The 22413-nt window shown below is 39.6% G+C and overlaps 2 protein-coding genes across 2 annotated transcripts in view; one reads left to right on the top strand and one right to left on the bottom strand.

Annotated features, from left to right (window-relative positions):
• The window catches only part of pdzd2 (PDZ domain containing 2), a 58288-nt gene extending 53233 nt beyond the window's left edge, over positions 1-5055 (bottom strand). The window contains exon 1 of the mRNA XM_059337869.1: positions 4766-5055. The gene's annotated coding sequence lies outside the window, so the exon portion shown is untranslated. The remainder of the gene's footprint in view (positions 1-4765) is intronic.
• Positions 5056-11749: 6694 nt separating this feature from the next.
• golph3a (golgi phosphoprotein 3a) lies at positions 11750-21467 on the top strand. Its single transcript, XM_059336592.1, has 4 exons — positions 11750-12170; positions 14594-14725; positions 16501-16615; positions 18213-21467. Exons 1-4 carry the CDS (start codon positions 11961-11963, stop codon positions 18635-18637), a joined length of 882 nt encoding a protein of 293 aa, XP_059192575.1. The 5' UTR covers positions 11750-11960; the 3' UTR covers positions 18638-21467.
• Positions 21468-22413: the final 946 nt, after the last annotated feature.

Here is a 22413-nt window from a genome sequence, read left to right as displayed (position 1 = left end):
CTTAACCCTTGCAGGGTTACTAGAGGGTTCATGATAGTTTGCCAATCCAGTGTGTTATGTGGACTTGGAGAAGGCTTACAACTGTGTCTCCAAAGGCGGCTTGTGAGGGGCACTGCTTTAGTGGGGGGGTGACTGGGCAATCAGGAAGTTAAATAACGCAAAGTGGTAGCTCTGTATTCTTGGTATTAGGTCAAACATGTTTTCAGTGGGTATTGGATAAAACCTCAAGATGCAACCTCTGCTCTTTGGACATGAAGTGGTTGTGTTGGCTTCATTCGATTGTGATCTTCTGCACACGCTGGGGCAGTTTGCAGTCTGACTGAGTGAGCTGTTGAGTGAATTGCTGCCCCATGAGACGGAGTCCAAGTATCTTAGGGTCTTGTTGACAAGTGAGGGTAAAATGGAGTATGATATTGAAAGGCGGATTTGTGATGAAGAGGGAGCTGAACTGTTAGACAAAGCTTTCAATTTACTTTCAATTTTCAATTTTCAATTTAGGCCAATGACAACGTGTTTGAAAACAGGCGCACGCTGCAAATGTAGAAACGGACAACAGAACAACAACCCAGGCCTCCGAACAAAGTGTGACCACTCAGGCAGGTAGTCACATAAGGCGTGTTTCCACTGAGTACTTTTTGAGTACCTTTTGGAAAGCGGCCAATGGAGTTTGAATGTGAGATAAGACTGACGTGGCAAGCAGTGTTGCCAACTTGGTTGCTTTATTTAGCAACAATTCGGACCCCTCTAGAGACTCGTTTTTTAAAAAAAAGCAACTAGCGACAAATCTAGCGACTTTTTCTGGTGTTATTGGAGACTTTTGGAGACTCATTCCTACTCTTTTTAACGAGTAGCAGGTGCCAAGGCATTCACAAGCGGCCCAGTCCTCCCGCAGCAGTCTCTCCCAGCTGCAGTCAAAGCAGGAGATGTTAACCCCTTAGCATCCAGTCTGCAAATGAATCATACATGCACAAAGTCACCGTCTCAACCGTATCCAATCAGCGTCAACTAGTTAGTAGCAGCTCAGTAGTGCCTAAACACACTCATGTGTAGGGCTGAGCTCTGCAGTCAGCCAAAAATGGTAGTCATTAGATGTAACTTCAGTTGTGAGTAGGAAAACTGCATGGAAGAGGGAGCATTGAGATAGGTGAGAGATGTGACACAAAATCAGATTGTCTTATTTGTTAAAATTATGTTATTAGTTAAAAATAGTACACAAGGCGTTTACAGTAAGGACCTTCAGAAGTGCATATACACAGAATTGTACAGTAACAATCTGCTTCACCTTTTGTAAACCTCTCCCCCTACCTCTCTGCCCCCATAGCTAGATGACCTAATGTCCGTTGACCATGAATAAAATAAATATTAAAAATAATTTTTCAGTAATCTGCAAGGGTAAAATTCTCCCTTCTACCTGTGGGGCAGAGATGCTCTGGGACAAAGTTTAGAGATGCGACTGTACGTGGGCTTCATCAGAGGTAGAAACACACTTTAGACATAAATCTCATATTGTGAGGCATATTGTGTACAGGTCAAACCAGTTAGTTGGACACATTTTATCCAAGAGAGTCTACGTCAAGAGGAAGTTACAGTTATTAATTTGTTATAAATCAGCATTTCCTTTGTTATCTTTAACAAGTTGATAACATTGTTATAAACCACGTACAATAGGACAGTTTTGTTTGGGGGTGAAACTGATTCAGGGCTCGGAGGCTGGACAGGGGGACTGGAACATGCCAGGGATTAGAGATATTTATTGTTTCAGGCCGTGGTGAGCTGCTGTCAGCAGTTTATGTGAGCGGTGTGCAGAGGGAGCAGAGCAAGCTGATTCTGTCTTAAACTGAACCGAGTATTTTCACCCCACTGAATGTAAATTTGACCACATCAGCCTATTCCTCCAGGCCCTCTTGGCTTGCTCCTGACTGTTCAGTCGAACAGGTGGAGGTGGCAGTTGGAACAAGTTGAATCAAGTATAAATTTAAACAATTCTGAAACACCTTGAGCAAAACGCCTCCTAAAGTACTGCACACGCCACCAATGTTAAGGGTATTCACATTCTCTTAAGTCTATCTTCAAACGATACTTACAATCCCATATACACAACAACTTTTATTTGCTGTTATCATTACTCCTGTTCATTCTGGCTGCCAATACAATTTCTGTGTTAGTAATGGGGGACAAATCCAGTGTTCTTGTTCATTTCAAAAATCTTTTCCAAAGTTTATCTGAAGCCAGTATGATGGTCCAATAGTCTGAGTAAATCACATCAAGTGCTACGGTAACTAACTTTAAAAGATACTCACTTGATTTCTCTCAACTGACACAGCTGAAGCCTCATATTATCATTCAGTTGAAGTTTAGAATACATTGTTGCACAAAATGAAGACTGTTGTTGTCCTGCATCTCTTCCATTGGAAACTGACCAATATGAACAGGAGAAATGACTTCAGCAAGTTAAACCAGTTTTGGTGTTTGTATGGACAACTGACAGACAAAAAATGAATCAATCCTTTAAGCCTGCTCTCAAACCAGCCCAAGTCATGCAGGTCTAGGCTGGTCCTGAAAGCTAAAACCCTTCAGCAGAACCCGACTTGTAGCCGATGCTTTAATATCACAACTCTCCCTCCTTTACTTTCCATTTCTCTCTTTCCCTCTCACTCAAACACACACACACACACACACACACACACACACACACACTAACCCTGAGGGTAGGCCAGCCAAAGCCTGAAAACACATTCAGTGAGTGTGGAACACCAAAGCCAAAACTACTTAACAAAGAGAGAGCAAACTATTTTAAAATCCCATTTAAATATTTAATGTGTGTTTTTCAAAATCGTTCTGGAGCTGTCTCAGCCCTGTATTGACTTTAAGTTTCCACTGATCAATATATTGTATTTTTACATTAATAGTGAAAGAAAATACTGAGAAGGCTCAGTCACTGCGACAAATCCAGAGAATACTGTCTTCTCCGGACTTTAATGAATAACAATGGCTCTTAAGAGCCTCTCTGGGGACTATACAGAAAAATAGTGATTTTGAGGAACTGATTTTGGTTATTCAATAATTGATTTTATATCTGCCGATAGTGGACTGGCAAACTTAATGGAGATTGTGGGTCTTGATCAATCATTATACTATTAATACATTTATAACATGAAAACAATCAGAGATGTGAGTGATTTAAACAGTATGCTTCAATAAGCGCAGCAGCAAAATGTGTGTGTCTAGTGTGGGCTGATACATTTGATAAAATGAAAGCATATCAGGTCTGTGAGATGGGCAAGTGATTAAAAAACTTGCTTTGTGTGTCAAGAAGAAAAGATAATTTCTTATAAATGTGTAAATGATTTTACCATGAATATTATAATAACCATAATTATTAGGATAGAATAATAACATTATTATCATATGAATATAGCTACTATTTCTCTGGTGGACAGTAGGCCTATAGTTCCAATAGAAATTGAAAACTGAAGTTTCATTTTTTGATCATATGAACATAAACTAATTCCCATTTACTCGTTATGGCAGAAATCTCAAAAATCACAAACTATCAGTGTGATATATACCAGTAGAGGTAAGTAGGATAATGTGTTTTCATTTGAATGACCTGACCTTTTTAACATTTACTGTTGCCCTATATTCCTTTTAGTCTGCAGTCATAGATCAGTATGCAAAATGTTCTTCTTCTTCATTTCCTAGTGGTGCCCATGATTTAACATAAATTGGGACAGAGACATCAGCAACCACAAATGTACAAATGTACTCACTCCAGGCTTTAGTTATTTCATACACACTATGTTGTGTAACATATGGTATACACAGGTCTTCTGTGAAACTATAAATATAATTCTGTCTGGTTCTTAAAGGTGGTAGGCTGGGAATGATCAGTGCAGCCTGGATGGCAGGCTCTAGATGTAAAAGCTATCACATTATTTCATAGTGAAGTCATTTTAAAGCTGTAGCCAGAAGAGCTTGAGGAAAACACTGAATGGAATTACAGAGATTTCGTCAGCAGGAGAGCAGAAGCTATACCGATCTAAAATCAATTAATCTACCTCATTTAAATTATGACAGCTGTTGAAGTGGGACACCAAAGTGGGGGGAGAAAAATGAACTGATTTTTCTGTCTATAAATGGCTGTCAAACGGATTCATTTACAAAAACAATGCCAGCGCTGGTGTTGTGAGCAAGAGCTCATTTTAACTTCTGTTATTTGCATTCATCTATCTCCCTACACCATGAAAATAATATCTAGGTGAATGTATTAACACAAAACAGGCTCTCTTGAATATTTTGCTTAAGAGAAACACAGATGTGGTCAAGGGAAGAACGTCTTTAGGCTGGCATGGCCAACAGCCTACAACGACACTTGTTTTAGTGCAAATTGTTTTTTCAGACTATAAAGTAGCCATAGTATCCCCCACAATAGGCCTACATTTCAATTTCAGCCAGTGCTCACATAATTAAGGTGCAAACTTTGAAAGAGACAGGAGAGCCAGCAGAACTGAAGCTGAATGGAACCAACAACACTCCTGTGTTTAGGTTGATGGTTGATTCGTGTCTTTTACGCCGTGACTTTATTTATCGGCCCATTGTATCCAAACATTATCCATCCCTTTCTCCTCGTGAAAATTACGCACTTTTAACACATAGATGGATAACTAGTAACTTAGTCTGCACTAGCTTTACCCCATAGTCCGGTTGTCAGACTGCATCATAAAGCCTTAGATTACATTCAAATATAATACAGAGAACACTGTACCTTTGGGCTACATGATCTTTCACTTCGAAGACTCCCAATTCCAGGTCAGAACATTAGAAGATTCACAATTTACAAAAGCGTCTTTACGGTTAAATCCGTGCAAGAATAAAGTAGCGAACGCTCAGCTTGAAAAAAAAGTGGCTTCAGAATACGAGAGTCCATTTAACAAATATCCACTGCAGGAAAACCCATATGAGAATCGAAAAAATATCTTGAATTACAGTCATGAGTGTGCTGCGTTTCTCTTTCTCCGCAGGTATGGATGTTATGCTTTAGGGAATTGATGAGCTTTCATTCGGCCGCCCTGCTCTGGGCTGCAGGCGGAGGGCGGAGTCTAAATGTCCACATTTTGTTGAGACGGCTGTTTTGACCCGAACTCCGCCTCCCAGGCACCACTTCCTCCCACACTGTCTACTGCCGTACACAGGGCCGGCTCTAGCCCATTTGGTGCCCTAAGTGAGATCCATTCGTGTTGAGCAGCTCCGCTTGCTGTTCACGGAGGGGGGAACTCCCGTTTTTGTTTGCCCATGGTGCCAACCAGGCTATATAATACAACTGTCTGTCTATATAATTATTAACTTACAAGTTAATTCGCAAAGAAGCACAGCTGGAGACCGCTAACAAAGTTAGAGACAAGAGAGACAATGAAAGTGCAAACCCCGCGAAAAATGTGCTTAACTATGTTAAGCTAGCATTGCTTTATTTCAACCTAGCTAGCAAGCTAATACAAATGAAACGTCTTCACACAAAACAACATTTAAAAAAAGATTGGGACTCCTCCTCCTCTTTTCTTCTCTTTCTATACTGCACACCGGAGAGCTTTGACGGCCGTTTCATCTTGAAAGATATATCAAAATACAGCATAACGTGTCAGTCACTTGACGTGACCTGACCTCTGTGACAGCGATCTGACCGTCTAAAGGGGGGGCAGGCAATGACCACATGTCACGTGACTCAGCACCACAAGTGACAGAATGTCATTGTTTATCTGTTTCTTTATTTTGTTAATATTTCTTATTTTTAAGACAGAACATGAAGGGCGACCGCCTATGCCTAGAGCCGGCCCTTGCTGTACGGCGGGGGGGATAGAAAGAAGAATACAAATAATCAGTCCTGCAAATTCGATTAACAGGGAATAAAAAAATACACCAGACAGTAAAGAGTTTTGCCATTGCAGCTCCAAAACTTTAGAATGAATTGCCACTGCACATTAGACAGGCCTCCTGTATTTATCGATCTCTTTGAAACATATCATAATGAAAATGAAACCACAATTAACAGAGGATTGTGTCTGAAAACAAAGCTATTTCAATTTTGTGGTCGACCGTGTATAATGTAGCCTACATTCTGAAATGTTTGTCTGATGAGTCTCTGTGCTGCTGTACAACCAGGCCCCTCTTGGATAGTGATGTTGTGTGGTATTTGTGACACAGGTCACATTACATTGTGAAGTGTTGCAGTGCAGTTTTGGTAAAGAAAATCCAACAATGCTTATTAATAATGTATTTAAAATGAAAATCACAAGTAAAAGCAAAATCTGAATCTGAGGCAAAAAAAACAGTAGTTCACGTCAAAATAAAGAGATAAAATATGAACCTTAATAAAATATTGTATAAAGTAATACAGTGTGTAGACAGTATTGTGTGTAGAGCTGCCAGTAGCTCCTCACCGCACACTGATTGGTTAAACCGCTTGCTGTTTGGACACAAACACATTATTTGAAACCTGACGAGATGGATTTGCAATTTCATGATCCTGCGTTTCTTGCATGATCTTATGTCATTATGACAATACAGCTGAAGTGAATAAATACTTAGACCTTATTCCTTCCTTTTGCCTTTGTAGGGGTATTTTTTCAGCAGGGTGATTCATAGTTTTAGAACACAATTTAGGTACTATGTGCATCCCAGCAGCAACCTCTATGTCTGAGCAGTGAAGCAAACCCAGAGGTGCCTTAAGGATTCTCTCAAAAATTCCAACAGGGGTCGCAAACTGCTGTCACAAAATCAATCTGTTCCTATCCATCTCAATACAAAATGAGACTACTTCTCATTTGATTTATTACCTCAGAAAAAATTCTCGTGTTAACGTTATGCTCCCAACTGTAGTTAAAAATCTTCTTCAAGACAATATGATATTAATTGTGTAAATAATGGTCCCATTTAGAAGAAAATAGATGATAAAGCAGGGTCTGATTTGAGCTGCCATCAGGTGTGAGGTATTGTGAACAATACTTGTTCACAATACCTCACACTACACTGTGTTCATCTAAATAGCCGTGAACTTGTTCGCCGCGTTTTCATCTCAGAACTTTAACCCTTTCACCATGTGTTTTCATTTCATGAAATAAATTTTTACATTTTGGCCATTTAAAAATGTCTTGTTCAGTGTTCGGTTGTACTTAAAGACACTCCAAGGAGTCGGCTGTTCAACTTTTCCAGTAAGTACCGTTCACTTTTTTTTAGTGTTCAGAGTTTATTTTTAGATACACCCGTCCTCGCGCCTCCCAGTCCAGATATGGTCTCTCTTGGTCTCAAAAAAGAAAGATGGTGAAGGACTTTAAGCAAGATGGCGACAGATGTCATGATGAACTTGATGCTTCCAACGAGCAGTCCACAAAACAATGGGTGGGGTTACGGTGATTATGTCCATTATTTATATACAGTCTATGGCCCCGCTTACACAAGGACGCTTGCGGGTAAAAACGACAAAATATTTTATCGGAATTGCCTTTCGTTTAGACGGTGACGGCGTTTTGGGGGCTTAAAAACGCGAAAATCTGAAAGTTAAATCCGCTCTGCCGTAGCATGTCCGTCTACACTGCCAAGACGCAAAACTCTGCTCAGATCTGCTCACGTCATGTATGTGTTTACGTCACATACATGCTCCAGTACAGGAAAATAAACAAACGTGGGATTATTTCCATGTCGGACCTTCAAGCTGCTCTGGCAGCTCTAACAAACTTACAGGAGTCTTTCCACCAAATGTACAGGATATGTACAGATAGTATTACTGAACAGAGAAGGATCTGTAATTACCTCTCTCACATTTTGGATGCAGCAATTTGTCGGAGGCGAGCCAGACGACTGTGAACGAGACCTGGGAGATCTAGTGGATGGTGGATAACTTTGTGGAAGGAGTAGCTGATGAAAATGTGTGGCGTGAAAACTTCTGCATGCCCAAAGATGTTCTTATCGCTTTAAGTGATGCCGCCTGGCATGCATACAATCGAATTTCACACACTTTTGCGTCACCGTATGCACGCAGATTTCCTCCCGAAAATGCTCGTCTAAACGAGGAATAAAAAGTGAAGACGCGACGCCACTTTTGCGACTTCTGTTCAGACCGTCCTCGTGTAAACGTAGCCTATGTGTGCATCACTTGTGATGACTGGGGTCATGCCCAGGTTGGATTTGTCACACAAGGTGAGTTTAGCCAAGATGTCTGGGCAGGGCAATTTGAAGTCAAATCAGCAAATCCAAACAGGTACAAAAAAACAGGTACATGACCTGTTATTTTGTACCTTGGATTTGCTGTTACAAATGTACAGTATGTGTAATTCTATTACACAAAAGCTTACTGTGATAAATGGATTGATGCAACGTGTGTTGCATCTACCACATCTACCTGTATGTCATACAGTTACAGTATGTTTGGAAATGACCTGGAGAGGGTTAAAAGTATTTGCCTATTGCAGCTTGTAAACACAACATTCAAAGTTGACCCCCTTTCCTTAACTTAGCGGCATCTAATTAGCCAGCAAGTGATGTCGTTGATGAACGATTCATTAACAGGAACGAGTCTTTTGGGTGAACGACTTACTTCCTGAAAAGAGTCATCATTGCTCAACTTCAGTTGAGCTCTCCTCTCTCCCACCTTGTGTCTCTCTCTAGACTGCAAGTAACAAGTAGCGTGAGCATCGATCCGCTCAAGCCTGCCCCTCCCTCTACCTCTTTCCCTCTCGAATGTACTACACGGAACAGGAGCCCTGATTCTCCCTCTGCCTTGGCATCAGCCAATCAGTGATTTGTACACTGAATGTACAAGTACAGTAAACAGGAGCAGTGATTGGCTCTCTGCCTTGGTATCAGTCAGTCAGTGATTCGTTCACTGAACATACTAGTATAGTGAAGTGGAGCCCTGTGAGAATCTTAGTTGCTCAGGCAACCCTCTGGTGTTTTGAAGTCTCAAAATAGGAAGTAGTTCCAACTATTGTATTTAATAATTAGGTGTTTGCGAAAATATATGTCTTTGTTATTGCAGCTTTCAGTATGTAAACTGTAGCTTCATCCAGCTAAATTCTCATCTTAGTGGCTTATCATTCAATAACCACCATTCATTAAGCCAGCAAGTTTAGTGAACTTTAGTTCAGCTAGATCGGCATAGTATTTGTGTCCAGACAGTAGATTTTAGTGGAGCTTCCGAACTTCTAATTAAGGAGACACAGATAACAGTGTCAACCAGGCCACACCCAGAAACTTTGTGAACACAGAAAAATGAGAAGAAAAGAGAAATACAGGCAGAGGGACGGGTGTCTGCTTATACAGACACCGCCACACACATCTCTTGGGTCATAATTGATGATTGATAGGGATTATTTTTGTATTGTTTTGGATATACATTTACATTCAATTTCTACTCATGTGCATTTAAATCAGAATGCACAATTATTAGTAATAAAAGTATAGAACTTTCCGTTAAACTTGAACATGAACAAATCTGGCAATCCGGAAAATTCCCTATGCGGTCTCTTTACTCCTCTTCACCGTACAAACTGCAGTCAAACTGCCTGTGTATGTGTGTGAGCTGGTAACAGCAGCAGCTGAATCAAGTCAAGTATTGCTAATACCTTTTTTATATTTCTAGTTTACACTGCTTGTTTACTATTTATTGTTATTTTTATTTAAGCTCCTCTATCTTTCTATCCACTTTGCTGCTGTAATATTGGAAATGTCCCTGTTTTGGGACTAATTAAGGAAAATCTTATCTTATCTTATAACATTACAGGTTTGTTTGTGGTCCTGAACAGTCTCAGTGTCGAGCGTATACAGCTACTATAAACCCAGAGGGAAAAACATAATTCATTTAAGTGCGACCTAGTTCAACTCTATTACACAGTACTCAAGTCAGTTTGAAACATCACTTAAGGTTGCAGACTCCACTCTGGCAAAGCTGTGAACCGGATGGTGTGTTACCTAGGGTGCTTAAAGCCTGTGCCCCCCTGCTGTGTGGAGTTCTTTACCTGAGCATGCTCCTCCAGAGGATCCCTGTGCTGTGGAAGACGTCCTACCTTATTCCTATGCCAAAGACGCCGCATACCAGCGGCTCTCAGGACTAAAGAGCGTTGACTCTGACGTCCCACATCATAAAGACCCTGAAGAGGCTAGTCCTGGAGCAGCTCAGGCCTATGGTCAGGCCTTTCACAGATCCACTGCAGTTCAGCTACCAGCCCTGCCTAGGAGTTGAAGAAAGCATCATCTACCTGCTGAACCGGGTCTAAACTCCCCTGGACAAGCTGGCGAGCACTGTGAGAGTAACATTTTTGGATTTCTCCAGTGCATTCAACACCATCGTTCCAGCACTACTGGGTCAAAAGATGGCAGCAATGCAGGTTAATGTCCCCTTTGAGTTCTGGATTGTCACCCTAACCCAACTCACTCCAACTGTAGACTGAGGTTGAAGATCTTGTGGAGAGGTTGACACAGTTGGGCAGCAAAGTCCTTGAGCAGCTTTGGACACACACCAGTGTGTCTTCCCAGTTCCAACCTCACCCCCATCTCTGTGGTAGACAAGGGTGGAGCGCTTAGGTGTTGAACTATATATATAGTTCAACAAATGCATGCTATTTTTTCTGTCCATTGGAAAACACTTTTGTCCAAAGCAACGTACGAATAAGCTCATTACGAAATTAGTTATGTTTTAAAGGCTGTCATCAAAATACTTCACCCTGTGTGAAACTAACACAAAGGGAATAGTTCATCTGAAATGAATCCAAGCTGGTGGTGTTGATAAAGCATGCGGGCAGTGTGATAACGACATTTGCATAGACCTTTTCTCAAAATGACGACACCCCAATCCTTTGATTATAAGATATTTTCTTGCAAGAGACTCAACTCTCAGAATTAAGACTAATCAACTCCTAATTATAACATACATAAGTCAAAATACAGAAGTTTTTTTTTGTTTTGGGAATGTTATACACATTCATGGAAGTAACCTGTATTTCGTCACACTGTTAAAATAATCGCCCAAGTAATTTTTTTGTCAAAATAGTTTTTTTGTTTTTTTTGCCTAAATCATCTCCTCATGACGCCGGCTACCTATGGTAAAAATCGCCTACATCCTCAGTTGATCAGATCATGTGATTTTACCCCTTTAAGATAATGGCCTATGTCAAGTGTGTGACTTAAGCGGATTTATTATGCTAAGTCAAAATAAAATGTGAATTGTGAATTTGTTGAACATGCCTTTGTGACTTAAGTAAGATATGGTAACACTTTATTTTGAAGGTGTCTACATAAACGTGACATGAGCATGCTTTAAACATGACATGGGATGTGTCATGAACATTTATGACACTTTGAAGTAACATTAATGCTCATGATACTTGTCATGTCATATTTCTGACAGGCTTGTGTGACTCTTATGTAGACACCTTCAAAATAAAGTGTTACCATATCTTGCTTAAGTCACAAAGGCATGTTAAAAATGCCTAAGTCATTTATTTCTCTTAAGTTACATAATTTACACACATTGTTATTACTATGCCAATAGCCATCCTTTGTTACATCATTTTTGAGTGAAATGATCAATAAATGGCATATGTTACACTTTAGGTAAGTAAAAGTAAACGTTTTAAGTCTTTTGTGTTTCCTGCAAAACTTGAAAAAATTAGTTAGGCGATTATTTTAACAGGGTGACGATTTAGGTTATCTTGGCCTCTACCTGCTGGATAAGTTTGGTACCACATCCACCACACGGCGCCATATTAGATAGACATTATATTGCTGCGGACGGAGTCGAGGAAGGGGAACAGTACTCCAGATGAATAGGGTACTCATGCCGCAGTAGTCAATTTGCAAAACACTCGAATAACTACTATATGGTTGACGGTAAGTAGCTGGGTCAGACATCTCGGGCAGCGTAGTCCGAGGCGTGTTGTTTTCGTCGTTGTTTCGCTGAGTTGCCGGCAGACATGACTTCCTTGGTTCAGCGGAGTTCGGGCCTCGTGCAGAGGCGGACCGAAGCCTCGCGCAGCGCCGCCGACAAAGACCGTCCGTCGGGAGAGGAGGAGCACGAGCCCCGCCGGGCGGACGAACAGGACGACGATGATACCGGAGACTCCAAAGAAACACGGCTCACCTTGATGGAAGAGGTGCTGCTGTTAGGACTGAAGGACCGAGAGGTAATGGCACATACACCCTGATGTCTAACGCTTTAAAATTAAGGCAGATTTTACGTTAGACGATGGGATTTTACCAAAGCTAACGTTAGCTCTATTTTCTTAACCGACACAGCTTGAGTTAACGTTAGCATCCTTGTTTGCTATAACGCTAGCTATAGCTAACAACAATATTAGGCCTCAGGGCTGCAAACGAAACAGGTTTAATACCTTTAGCGAAACATGGTAACGTTGACGTAAATGTCGAGAGCCAATATTTTACATTTAATCAACAGTGGCAGTCAGTGAATTGTATATTTGCTTGTGACAGTCTTTGTTTTTGACGGTTGTGCCTGTCTGCACATTAACGCTAGTGAGTTAGCTTAGTGGGAAACACAGAAGCAATTCGTCACACTGTTAAAATAATCGCCTAACTAATTTTTTCAAGTTTTGCAGGAAGCACAAAAAACTTCACCAAAAGTGTAACATATGACATTTATTGATCATTTCACTCAAAAATGACGTAACAAAGGATGGCTATTGGCATAATAATAACACTGTGTGTAAATTATGTAACTTAGGAGAAATAAATGACTTAAGTAATTTTTGAACATGCCTTTGTGACTTAAGCAAGATATGGTAACACTTTTGAAGGTGTCTACATAATAGTCACACAAGCCTTTCAGAAACATGACAAGTATCATGAGCATTAATGTTACTTCAAAGTGTCATTAATGCTCATGACACATCCCATGTCATGTTTATGACACGCTCATGTCACTCTTATGTAGACACCTTCAAAATAAACTATTACCATATCTTGCTTAAGTCACAAAGGCATGTTGAAAAAATTGCCTAAGTCAAATTTTATTTTGACTTAGGCATAATAAATCCGCTTAAGTCACACACTTGATATTGGCCATTATCTTAAAGGGGTAAAATCACATGATCTGATCAACTGAGGATGTAGGCAATTTTCCCATAGGTGGCTGGCGTCATGAGGAGATGATTTAGGCAAAAAAACAATTTTGACAAAAAATGACTTGGGCAATTATTTTAACAGTGACAAATTACTAACAGTAGTCAGAAAAAGTCTAACCGATGGGTTCACGATCTCCTAGTATAAATGTAAGTTAAGCTCTCAGAAATGCTGAATGCCACGTAGTAGAACTATTCATCTGCTGCTATAAGGGTATTCTGTAAATGACCTTATCAATGATTAAACAGCAAACTACAGACAGACAGACAGACAGACAGACAGAGAGAGAGAGGAATACAGTGCCAATTAAGAAGTATAGGCACCCCCTTGTAATATTTCCTGTCTTGTTCCCCCCACATGCCAGTGGAGTCAATTGAATTTGTTGACCCCTGATTAACAGGGAAAATGTTTATAGCCCAAGTGAAAACCAGTATTTACAAATTAATCTAAAACGCATCTAAATTACCACCACTGTACCCAATTATTTATAGAACTGTCATTTATATGAATGAGATCATCTGTGTCTAACCAAGGTGAAAGTTTAGGTTATACGTATCCATGTGGAAGTTTCAACAGGTGGCTAGTTTGTTTACTTTGTAAAGAATAACTACACCATGAAAAAAAATGTAAGAAATTTTTGATCAGTGTCAAAATATTGTGGTTCATATTTCTATTTCTTTTTTTTTTGCCTACACATTTCAGTCTTGTGCTACCCACCATAACAATATACATATCTAATTATGCTTAACCAGCCTTTCTGCATTTGACACTAAGATGGGTCCTTTCTTTTACCTATAAATTGACTAAGGTGAAGAGACAATGATATGCACCAGTAAAAGCTCGAAGTTAGATGCCTTGCATTTAAAGTTTTATTCACTGCTTGCACGAATTTGCATGATCATAGCGCTGTTAGATGTTTGTTAAGCAGAGATGGAATACAACACTGGGGTGAGCTTAAGTTAAAATAGAGTGGATAGAAAGTTTCCCCCTTGACTGTTTGTGTAAGAATATATCAGCATCAGACTCGCTTTTTTAATTTGTGTACATATACTAACTATTGTCATACTATCTGTTAGCAATGTCACTATTTAAGATGAGGCCTTTTAAGCCATTTATTAATGGCCATGACTTGCCTATTAAACAGCAGTAGGTTGTCTCCATTTTCTGTCTGTAGTCAGACGCATAAAGGAACACAAGCGCATACAAAGCTGATATTGTCAAAATGTAATGCCAGCTTTAATGTTTGGGCCACAGTGTACAGATTTGGTGCCATTCTTGTTAACCAAAAAGTCTAATTTCAAGTTTAATTTCATCTGAGGGTGCTTAAAATATAGGAATTCACCTGACAGCCAGTCTGGGTCCTGTGAGCCCTCTTGTTAGTATATACTGGACTGTTGTAAATGCATGTTAACCTTTTGACCAAACAAAATATATGTGATACTATATGCTATATGTTTCAATGATGTAGGGCTACACCTCGTTCTGGAATGACTGCATTTCATCAGGGTTGCGAGGATGCATGCTAATTGAACTGGCCCTGCGAGGACGTCTTCACCTGGAAGCTTGTGGCATGAGGAGGAAAGGTCTACTGGCTAGGAAGGTAGGATACATGTTTCAGCTTACGCTGTTACGACATAAATGCCAAAGGAACACCAGCAGAACCATTTATTAAGTGGTTCTGCTGGTGTTCCTTTTCCCCCTGCCAAAACTCTTTTTCATGTTGCATCAACCTCTACAGTAACCTGCAAAGTTATTTGAAAAAAGGTATGACCAAGTCCAACAGAACAACGAAAACCCTTGCTAGTCTTTTAAAGTGTCAGTATTGTCCCAGGAATCTTTCACAATTTCGTACCTATTTTTTTAGCGAACTTGTATGGAATGTAAAAAAGCAATATTTGCACTTATGACATGTTCTAGTTAAGAATGTACATTTAATTGAAAGGTTATGTACTGCATTCAGCAGGACACGCTTACATCACATGTGCAGACTAACATGGCATTCAGGAACAGCGGTGTAATGAACATTGATCTGTGTGGATAATTTGATTCAGTGATCAACAATCCAATATCTTATTTTGAAATTCTTGCTTAATATTTATTATCAAAAAATAATAGATTTTTTTTATTTAAATGTCTGGAAGATGAAGTATTACCTTTTTCATATCATATTTTAGTTGCCTTCTGTAAGTTGACAACTGATTGTGTTAAATGGGCCTATGATAATTGATAGATCCCAGGCCCCTGAAATCGCATCGTGGCTGACTTTGTGATATCAGCAAATATTGTTTAGGTGTCCAAAGATTCAATATAATATTGCATTGTAATAAAACTTGTGATTTACAACCGTACTCGAGGAGCACAGACCTTTGCCATGGTCAATGTTGCATTAACACGCTCTGGGGATGGTCCCATTTCTTGAGTTGGGAAGTTATTTCCACTTTGGTGATTATGAGCTGTAAGTCGTATTTGTGGTAATAACATGGATGCTACAAAGGTGATGTGTTGTATTGCTTGTTGTATTAAACTCTTTCAACTCCTTGAGGATGTCGGCGTCCTTGTCTGACTTTCCGTCTTTATGAGGCTGTAGCAGTCCCACAGTGAAGATTTTAATATCTGATGAAACTAGACGACCAGAGAATCATGATAACCCTGTCATGATATCTTGTTGTGAAGGAGAAGAAATAACGCTCCAAAATTAGGCCAAGGTCAAGATATATGAATGAAAATGGGTTCTATTGTTACCCACAAGTCTCCCCTTTATAGACATTCCCACTTTATGCTAATCCCACAGGAGTAAAAAAAGGTTAAATGACACGTCGACATATGGAGTAAGATAGCTATCATAAAGATGTGTGCCTGATTCTAACCATTCGTTTGTATGTCAATAATATAGTTGTACACAAAATTCTGCTTTCATATATGTGAGTCTGAGAAACTGTTTGGGTTTAGGATTGTTTTTATGCGAGTATGACTCTAAAAGCTGTGAGTGCAAAGTCTTGAGAATGCAACTCTAATTTCTATGACTACAAAGTCCTCACTGTGAACACAAATTCAAGTTTGTGGATTCGAGTAGAAAATTGTTGAAATGAGGTCTTTTGCCAAAAATGGGAATTCAAAAACCTTGACACTCCTGAACTCTTAATTGTTCCATATTCCTTCATCAATATTACGACATAAGAATAAGGCGAAAAAGTAAAAGTTTATTCATACAAGCACACAATACCAGTTAGTGTCTGATGCTACAATGAGTCAGCACATTTTAACCAGAGCTATGACAAATTAAAAGAAAATGGACATTTTGTGTCTATGTCAGCCACAGTCCTCTGGTAACTACACATTGTAACTTGCTGTCGTCATTCTAAATGAAATTTGCAGGTGATTTGTAAGTCAGACGCTCCAACAGGTGATGTGCTCCTGGATGAAGCCCTAAAACACATCAAAGACACCCAACCACCGGAGACTGTGCAGAGCTGGATCGAACTGCTCAGTGGTAAGTTCAGCAGCTTCACCGGCCCCCAGACTCACACTGGTTGTATATGTTAGTTCTCAGAGCTACTGTGAAGATACTGGTATCATATGAAACTAGAAGACGTAAGAAATCTATTCCTTCTCGGTAATGGGATGAAATAACTCTCCAAAGTTAGGTAGGTCTCCTCCTCACATACATGCCCGTACATACCATTCAGTTTGGGCACTATGCAGGTGTTCTCATGTAGTACGAATGTGTTATTTTTGCTTAATGTAGTTGAGTATTTCTACATACTGGTGTCCCTGAACAGTCTTGGAATTGCCTAAATTTGGGTCTTGTTAGTCCCCATAGTAGCTAATTCTAGAGATCTTAGGCATTCAGAGGATGTATAGCTTTATACAGGAGGATTTATCAACACTTTCCAGAACAGAAGTGCTTGCCATCGTATCCACCAACCAAATGTCAACAATTTTTGATACCAAAGCACTGCATGGATTTTTCTATGGTGTTCCTTAAGGTCTAAATGTCTTAATGTGATATTTTGGAGGGATTTGGAACATTTTTATTATTTCATGTGAATGGCCTTCATCTACTCCTATCTTAATGTCCAAAATATACATAAAATTTTATCATTTTAATTAATATTACAGATTGAAGACTAGAAAGTCTTGACGCACAGTCCTGAGCAACACATCAGATTTAAGATTTATCAGATCAGATCAGATTAATTTCTAAATATAGAAACATGAACAAAGCATTTCTTAACACTCCATAAGTTATTTAAACTATCTACATTTTTAAATTTTTAAGATAAAGTTAAGAGGATAAACAATGTCAGATTTTGCTTCACAACTTGAGGCAACAACAAGAAAAAGCCATTGTCACCAAATAACGCCTGACTGACTGAACCACATTGGAACAGGTGGTTTTCATCGCAACTTTATTGAGTTTATTATACCTTTCAGAAGGTATGAAATGTTGCATTAAAAAGTGACACCAATATATTTACCTTGCAAGACAGCAGGATCCTTGTGATATCAAGCGACAATCATGAGTTCATAAACTGCAAGACCACCAACGATTCCACCAGTCAGTGTCTTTTGGGGGTCAGGTGTGTGAGATGATAGAGAGGTGACTGTTCGTACAAACTAACGACAATTGTGGCCCCAAATTAAGTTTAAGTAGAGGCTGTAGTAGTATCAGTTATATCAGAACTAAAGAGCATTTCTTCATTGAAAGTAGCAAAGAAGGGCACTGAAAGCTTTGCTCTGTGGAAAACGCGTTTTCCCTCTTTCCCAACTAGCTTCGGTAGCCCATGATAGATGGTGATAGATGGTTTATTCAGTCACCTGCCACTTTTCAAGTTCCTGCCCTTTCCAAAGTTTCCACTGACGGCATCTCAGATTGTTCTGTAATATACCATCTGGCACATTAGGTTATCCCTTTTATAGAGGATAACACATGTTCATTCTTTGCCTACCACTTCCGTTTGTGTACTGTCTGAGATGCAGATACTAACTCTGTTCTTTTTTTGTCTTTGTCACAGCACCTTGTTATAGTCACTGTCATGTTTTTGAGACATCATTGACTGTCTTTTGTTTTATCTGCTTGTCTTTAGGAGAGACGTGGAACCCTTTGAAGCTTCATTATCAACTGCGGAATGTCCGTGAACGTCTGGCCAAAAACTTGGTGGAAAAAGGTGTCCTCACTACTGAGAAGCAGAACTTCCTGCTTTTTGATATGACAACACATCCTTTGACCAACAACAACATCAAGCAGCGCCTCATCAAGAAGGTCCAGGAGGCCGTACTGGACAAGTGGGTGAATGACCCACATCGAATGGACAAGCGGCTGCTTGCGCTCATCTTCTTAGCTCATTCGTCTGATGTCCTGGAGAATGCCTTTGCCCCACTGCTAGATGACCAATACGACCTGGCCATGAAGAGAGTGCGGCAGCTGCTGGAACTGGAGCCTGAGGCGGAGAGCATGAAGGCCAGCGCCAATGAGCTGTTATGGGCTGTGGTGGCCGCCTTCACCAAATGAGGCTACCAGAAAGAGGACGGCAAGCAGTTGTGGCATTGTACTTTGGGGTAGGAATCAGAGTACTGACCCCAACATGGTGACTTGACTGATTTTCACCCCTGCCTGGAATATTGGAATGGGCTGCCCTCTTTTCTCATCCCTCTCCCTCCGTCATTTTCTTTTCCTTCCAGATAACTGTCCATATTGATCCTTTATGGCCCCGTTCCCCCTCCATATGTTGTTTGTGTTCACTTTTGCTAAAAATGATAACTCTCATGGAGCATTGAATTAAGTGGTAGGTGATGATAACGGTGAGGCCAAAATCAAGATGTCTATTCATATCCTCTTTATTTTCTATTGCATATATCTTTGGAACTGTTTCTTAGAGGTACAGTATGTTTGGCACAGGTTACTCAAGGTAGCATCCTGACACAGTTGAGACTAAAATAATACACAGACCCAGGAACAGGGCAGTGATGCTGTATAAAAAAAGGAAGGTTAGATGCTCCTCATAGCAAGTCTATAAATGGATATCTTCAATCGAATGTGATTGAAGCGTAGGGGTATGATGTATTTGGTGTCATAACATTCTTTGACTTTTTAAGTATTGTGAGAAAAGTAATGTGGTCAGATCTGAAAGCGGACTGATGCCTCTTAATCCATCCATTGTATTTACCTGCTTATCCTTTGCAGGGGTGCAGGGGGCTGGAGACTTTCACAGCTTATACTGGCTGGGGTAGAGGTACACTCTGGACATGTCACCAGTATATCATAGGGCTGACACATAGAGACAGACAGCCATTCAAACCTGCAGGCAATTCAGTTTCCAGTTCACCTGACCTGCATGTCTTTGGACTGGTGGGGGTTGGGGTTTGGGGGGAGCCCATGCAGGCACTGAATCCTAACTCCACTCAACTGCCTGCTGGATTCAAACTGAAGATTTTCTTGGTGTGAGGCAACAGCACTAACCACTGAGCCACCGTGCCACTCTACATTCCATCTCTTCAGGCTTACAGTTGTACGGAAGATCATTAATTTGTCAACAGGACAATAAGCCTACACATGCATGGACACATACAGTCCCAGGAAGATGGATTGCTGACTTGTGTAACTTGTAAGTTACAAAGACGTCAGTCCCATTGAATATTTTGGGAAAAACTTTTTAAAGTGAAAAGCCAAAATATGGAGAATATCATCAGTCTAAGTAGTTAAGGGCATTGGGTAAAATAGTTTAGGAATAACACAAGTTCTGACTTGATGGAAGGAAAAATAAAAATACTAAATGTTAATGAACCTTTCTGTCATCAATAAGTGAAAATAGGTAATGCTCTTTAAACTATCCTCTGGCCAGTTTTTTTTTCCCTTTGCAATGAAACATAAATTTTGTTGAAGGACTTGGATTGTATCTCCTCTGGATGCACTGTCAAAATGTGTTTATGTCCAATATAAACCAGGTTACGTTCAGCATTCCAGTATGTCCTATCTGAATGGAAAGATTTGTAAGCAAATGAATCTAAGTCTGCATTCAGCGTCGTCTCCTTGATAAAACAAATGGCTCTAAAAATGTGAAAATCATGGGATTTGGTAGAATCAGGTAATGCAATTTTAAAAACTGTGCTAGCCGATCCTGGCCAGGGAAAAAACATTGCATTAGCAGCTGTTGAGGTTCAAATTTAAATATTTTAGTGGCAGAAACAAACTCAGGAAAGCAGACCCAATCAATGCCATCTGCCTTTATTAGCAAAATTCAAACAGACCTATAGTTTTCACTTATTAGTGGATTTAAATAGAATTGCAAATTAAGTAATCTGCAGGTCTAAATGCAGAATAAATGCATTTATGATCTTCTCAGCTTTTCGGTTTGTGTATGCTAGCTGAACTTGATTTTAGAAACAAAACACCTTCAAGTCATTCACTTAAGACATTTTGGGATAAATATGCGTATGAATGTGAAGATGAATATAAATTTCAGCTCTTGTCGAGTACAGAGAAGTCCAGGAAATGTTCAGTTGCATTAAACAGACCGGATCACACATGTACTGCTACCGTTAATCCCTTAAATATGAAAATGAAGTCTTGTAATTTCCAAAACTGTCTCATTTACTTGGTTTAATATGGTATATTGCCTGTATCCCAAACCCAATTCTTGACTCAACTAGCTGACCAGCTAGCACACAATATGCATTATATAAATCAGACGGCTCCAGGGTTGTCGGAAGAGGTTTTATTATTTTATTGAATGCAGCGGGACTAGCAGTTTCCCCCTGCCTTTTAAAGCTTGGCTAAACATATTCCAGAATTATCAGTATCTTTAAAGCATAGAGATGAAATGAATATTGATCTTCTCATGTGAGCATGGGCTCATGGCAGATAAGTGCATTTCCTAAACTGTCAGCAATGCTTAAATGTGCAGACAGTCTTAACTTTGCAGTTACTTGTGAATGCTATCCAAATAAATCCATTGTATTGACTAAACTTAAAAAATATAATGTATTATCCAACACTCTCACCAAAGTCTAATCAGAAGAATCAAAAGATGGGCTCACATTCCAGATGTTGATGTATATACTTGTGTATTTGTGTTAGGCACAAATTTAAAGGACATTTTGTCACAATTGCACTGTCTGCTTTCCAAAATGTATCATGGTTCAGCTGCACTGTCTTTCGAAATGTCGGACATTGTGCTCTAAAACATTCATCAAAGCCTTTTCACCAACCATACCTTGCTCTTAATTTCATATTGCCTCGATTTTTATGAATTTTATTTTCACATTTAACTGTTCTGTTTTAACATAACTTTTGCTACAAAACCTCATGGATCTTGTGAAAGACATTGCTTTATTACAGACAAGGAGAGTTGAAAAGAGAGATGTCACACGGTCAAATGGTGTCATATCATCGGGGTAGAGTGAGTGCAGTAAAAGCTGGTCTGCACTTACTGAAATGCTCAATAGAAAACCTTAGTTCTGTCAGTCCCAGTGCAGCTTATGAGCACCAATGAGTGGAAACCATCCCTTTATTTCTATCGCTGGCTGCTGTCACTTTAATATCATTTAAGTTCCAGTTACTATACTGCACGTGTTTTACCCCATTATATGATGCCGTTTTGACCCTGTGACAACTCCTCTTTCTACCCACCTTGTTTACAGATAGCCTCCCTCTGATATTGTATGTAGCAAAGGGCTGGGAGTGATCGTGCGTGAAGAGAAGAGGTGACCAAGAGGTTTATGCATCAGAAAATCACCTCAAATTGAGTGAATATGAGAGATTATTTATGTTATCTAAATAAAGGGACCTCTAGTCTGTGTACTTTCTTTGACCCTAGAAAATAAACCAAGAGCTTGAAAGTGCCTAATCATACAACTGATTTTAAGTTTTTATTTAGAGATTGTGAACACCACATATTTATCCCGAGTGAAGACTCAGGTTAAGCTTATACTTCTTTGATTTTACAAAGTCAGACTATGTGCAGTTGTGTGTTTGAGGCTAAACTTTTTCACGAGTTTCACTGAAAATATTTACCAGATGGATGCATTAATTTAATTGTGGAATACCAGTCAGCTAGGTTGTACTCCACTGAAAATATTAACCCCGAAAGAGGGCACATGATGTTATTCCTGCCACTCGAGGCTTTTTATATTTTTATAAAAAAAAATGTTTATAACACATAGAATCTCTGTGGATTTCATAAGAATTAGTGAAAACATATACAATTTGACAATTATTTTAAATACAGATGCACATGGTAAGTGATTGCATTTTGTCCCACATGTCCCCGTATTTTACTTTGATGCAAC

The sequence above is a fragment of the Centropristis striata genome, chromosome 7 (assembly GCF_030273125.1).
Source record: "Centropristis striata isolate RG_2023a ecotype Rhode Island chromosome 7, C.striata_1.0, whole genome shotgun sequence".
Taxonomy (NCBI): Eukaryota; Metazoa; Chordata; class Actinopteri; order Perciformes; family Serranidae; genus Centropristis; species Centropristis striata.
This window is presented reverse-complemented; position numbering and strand designations above follow the sequence as displayed.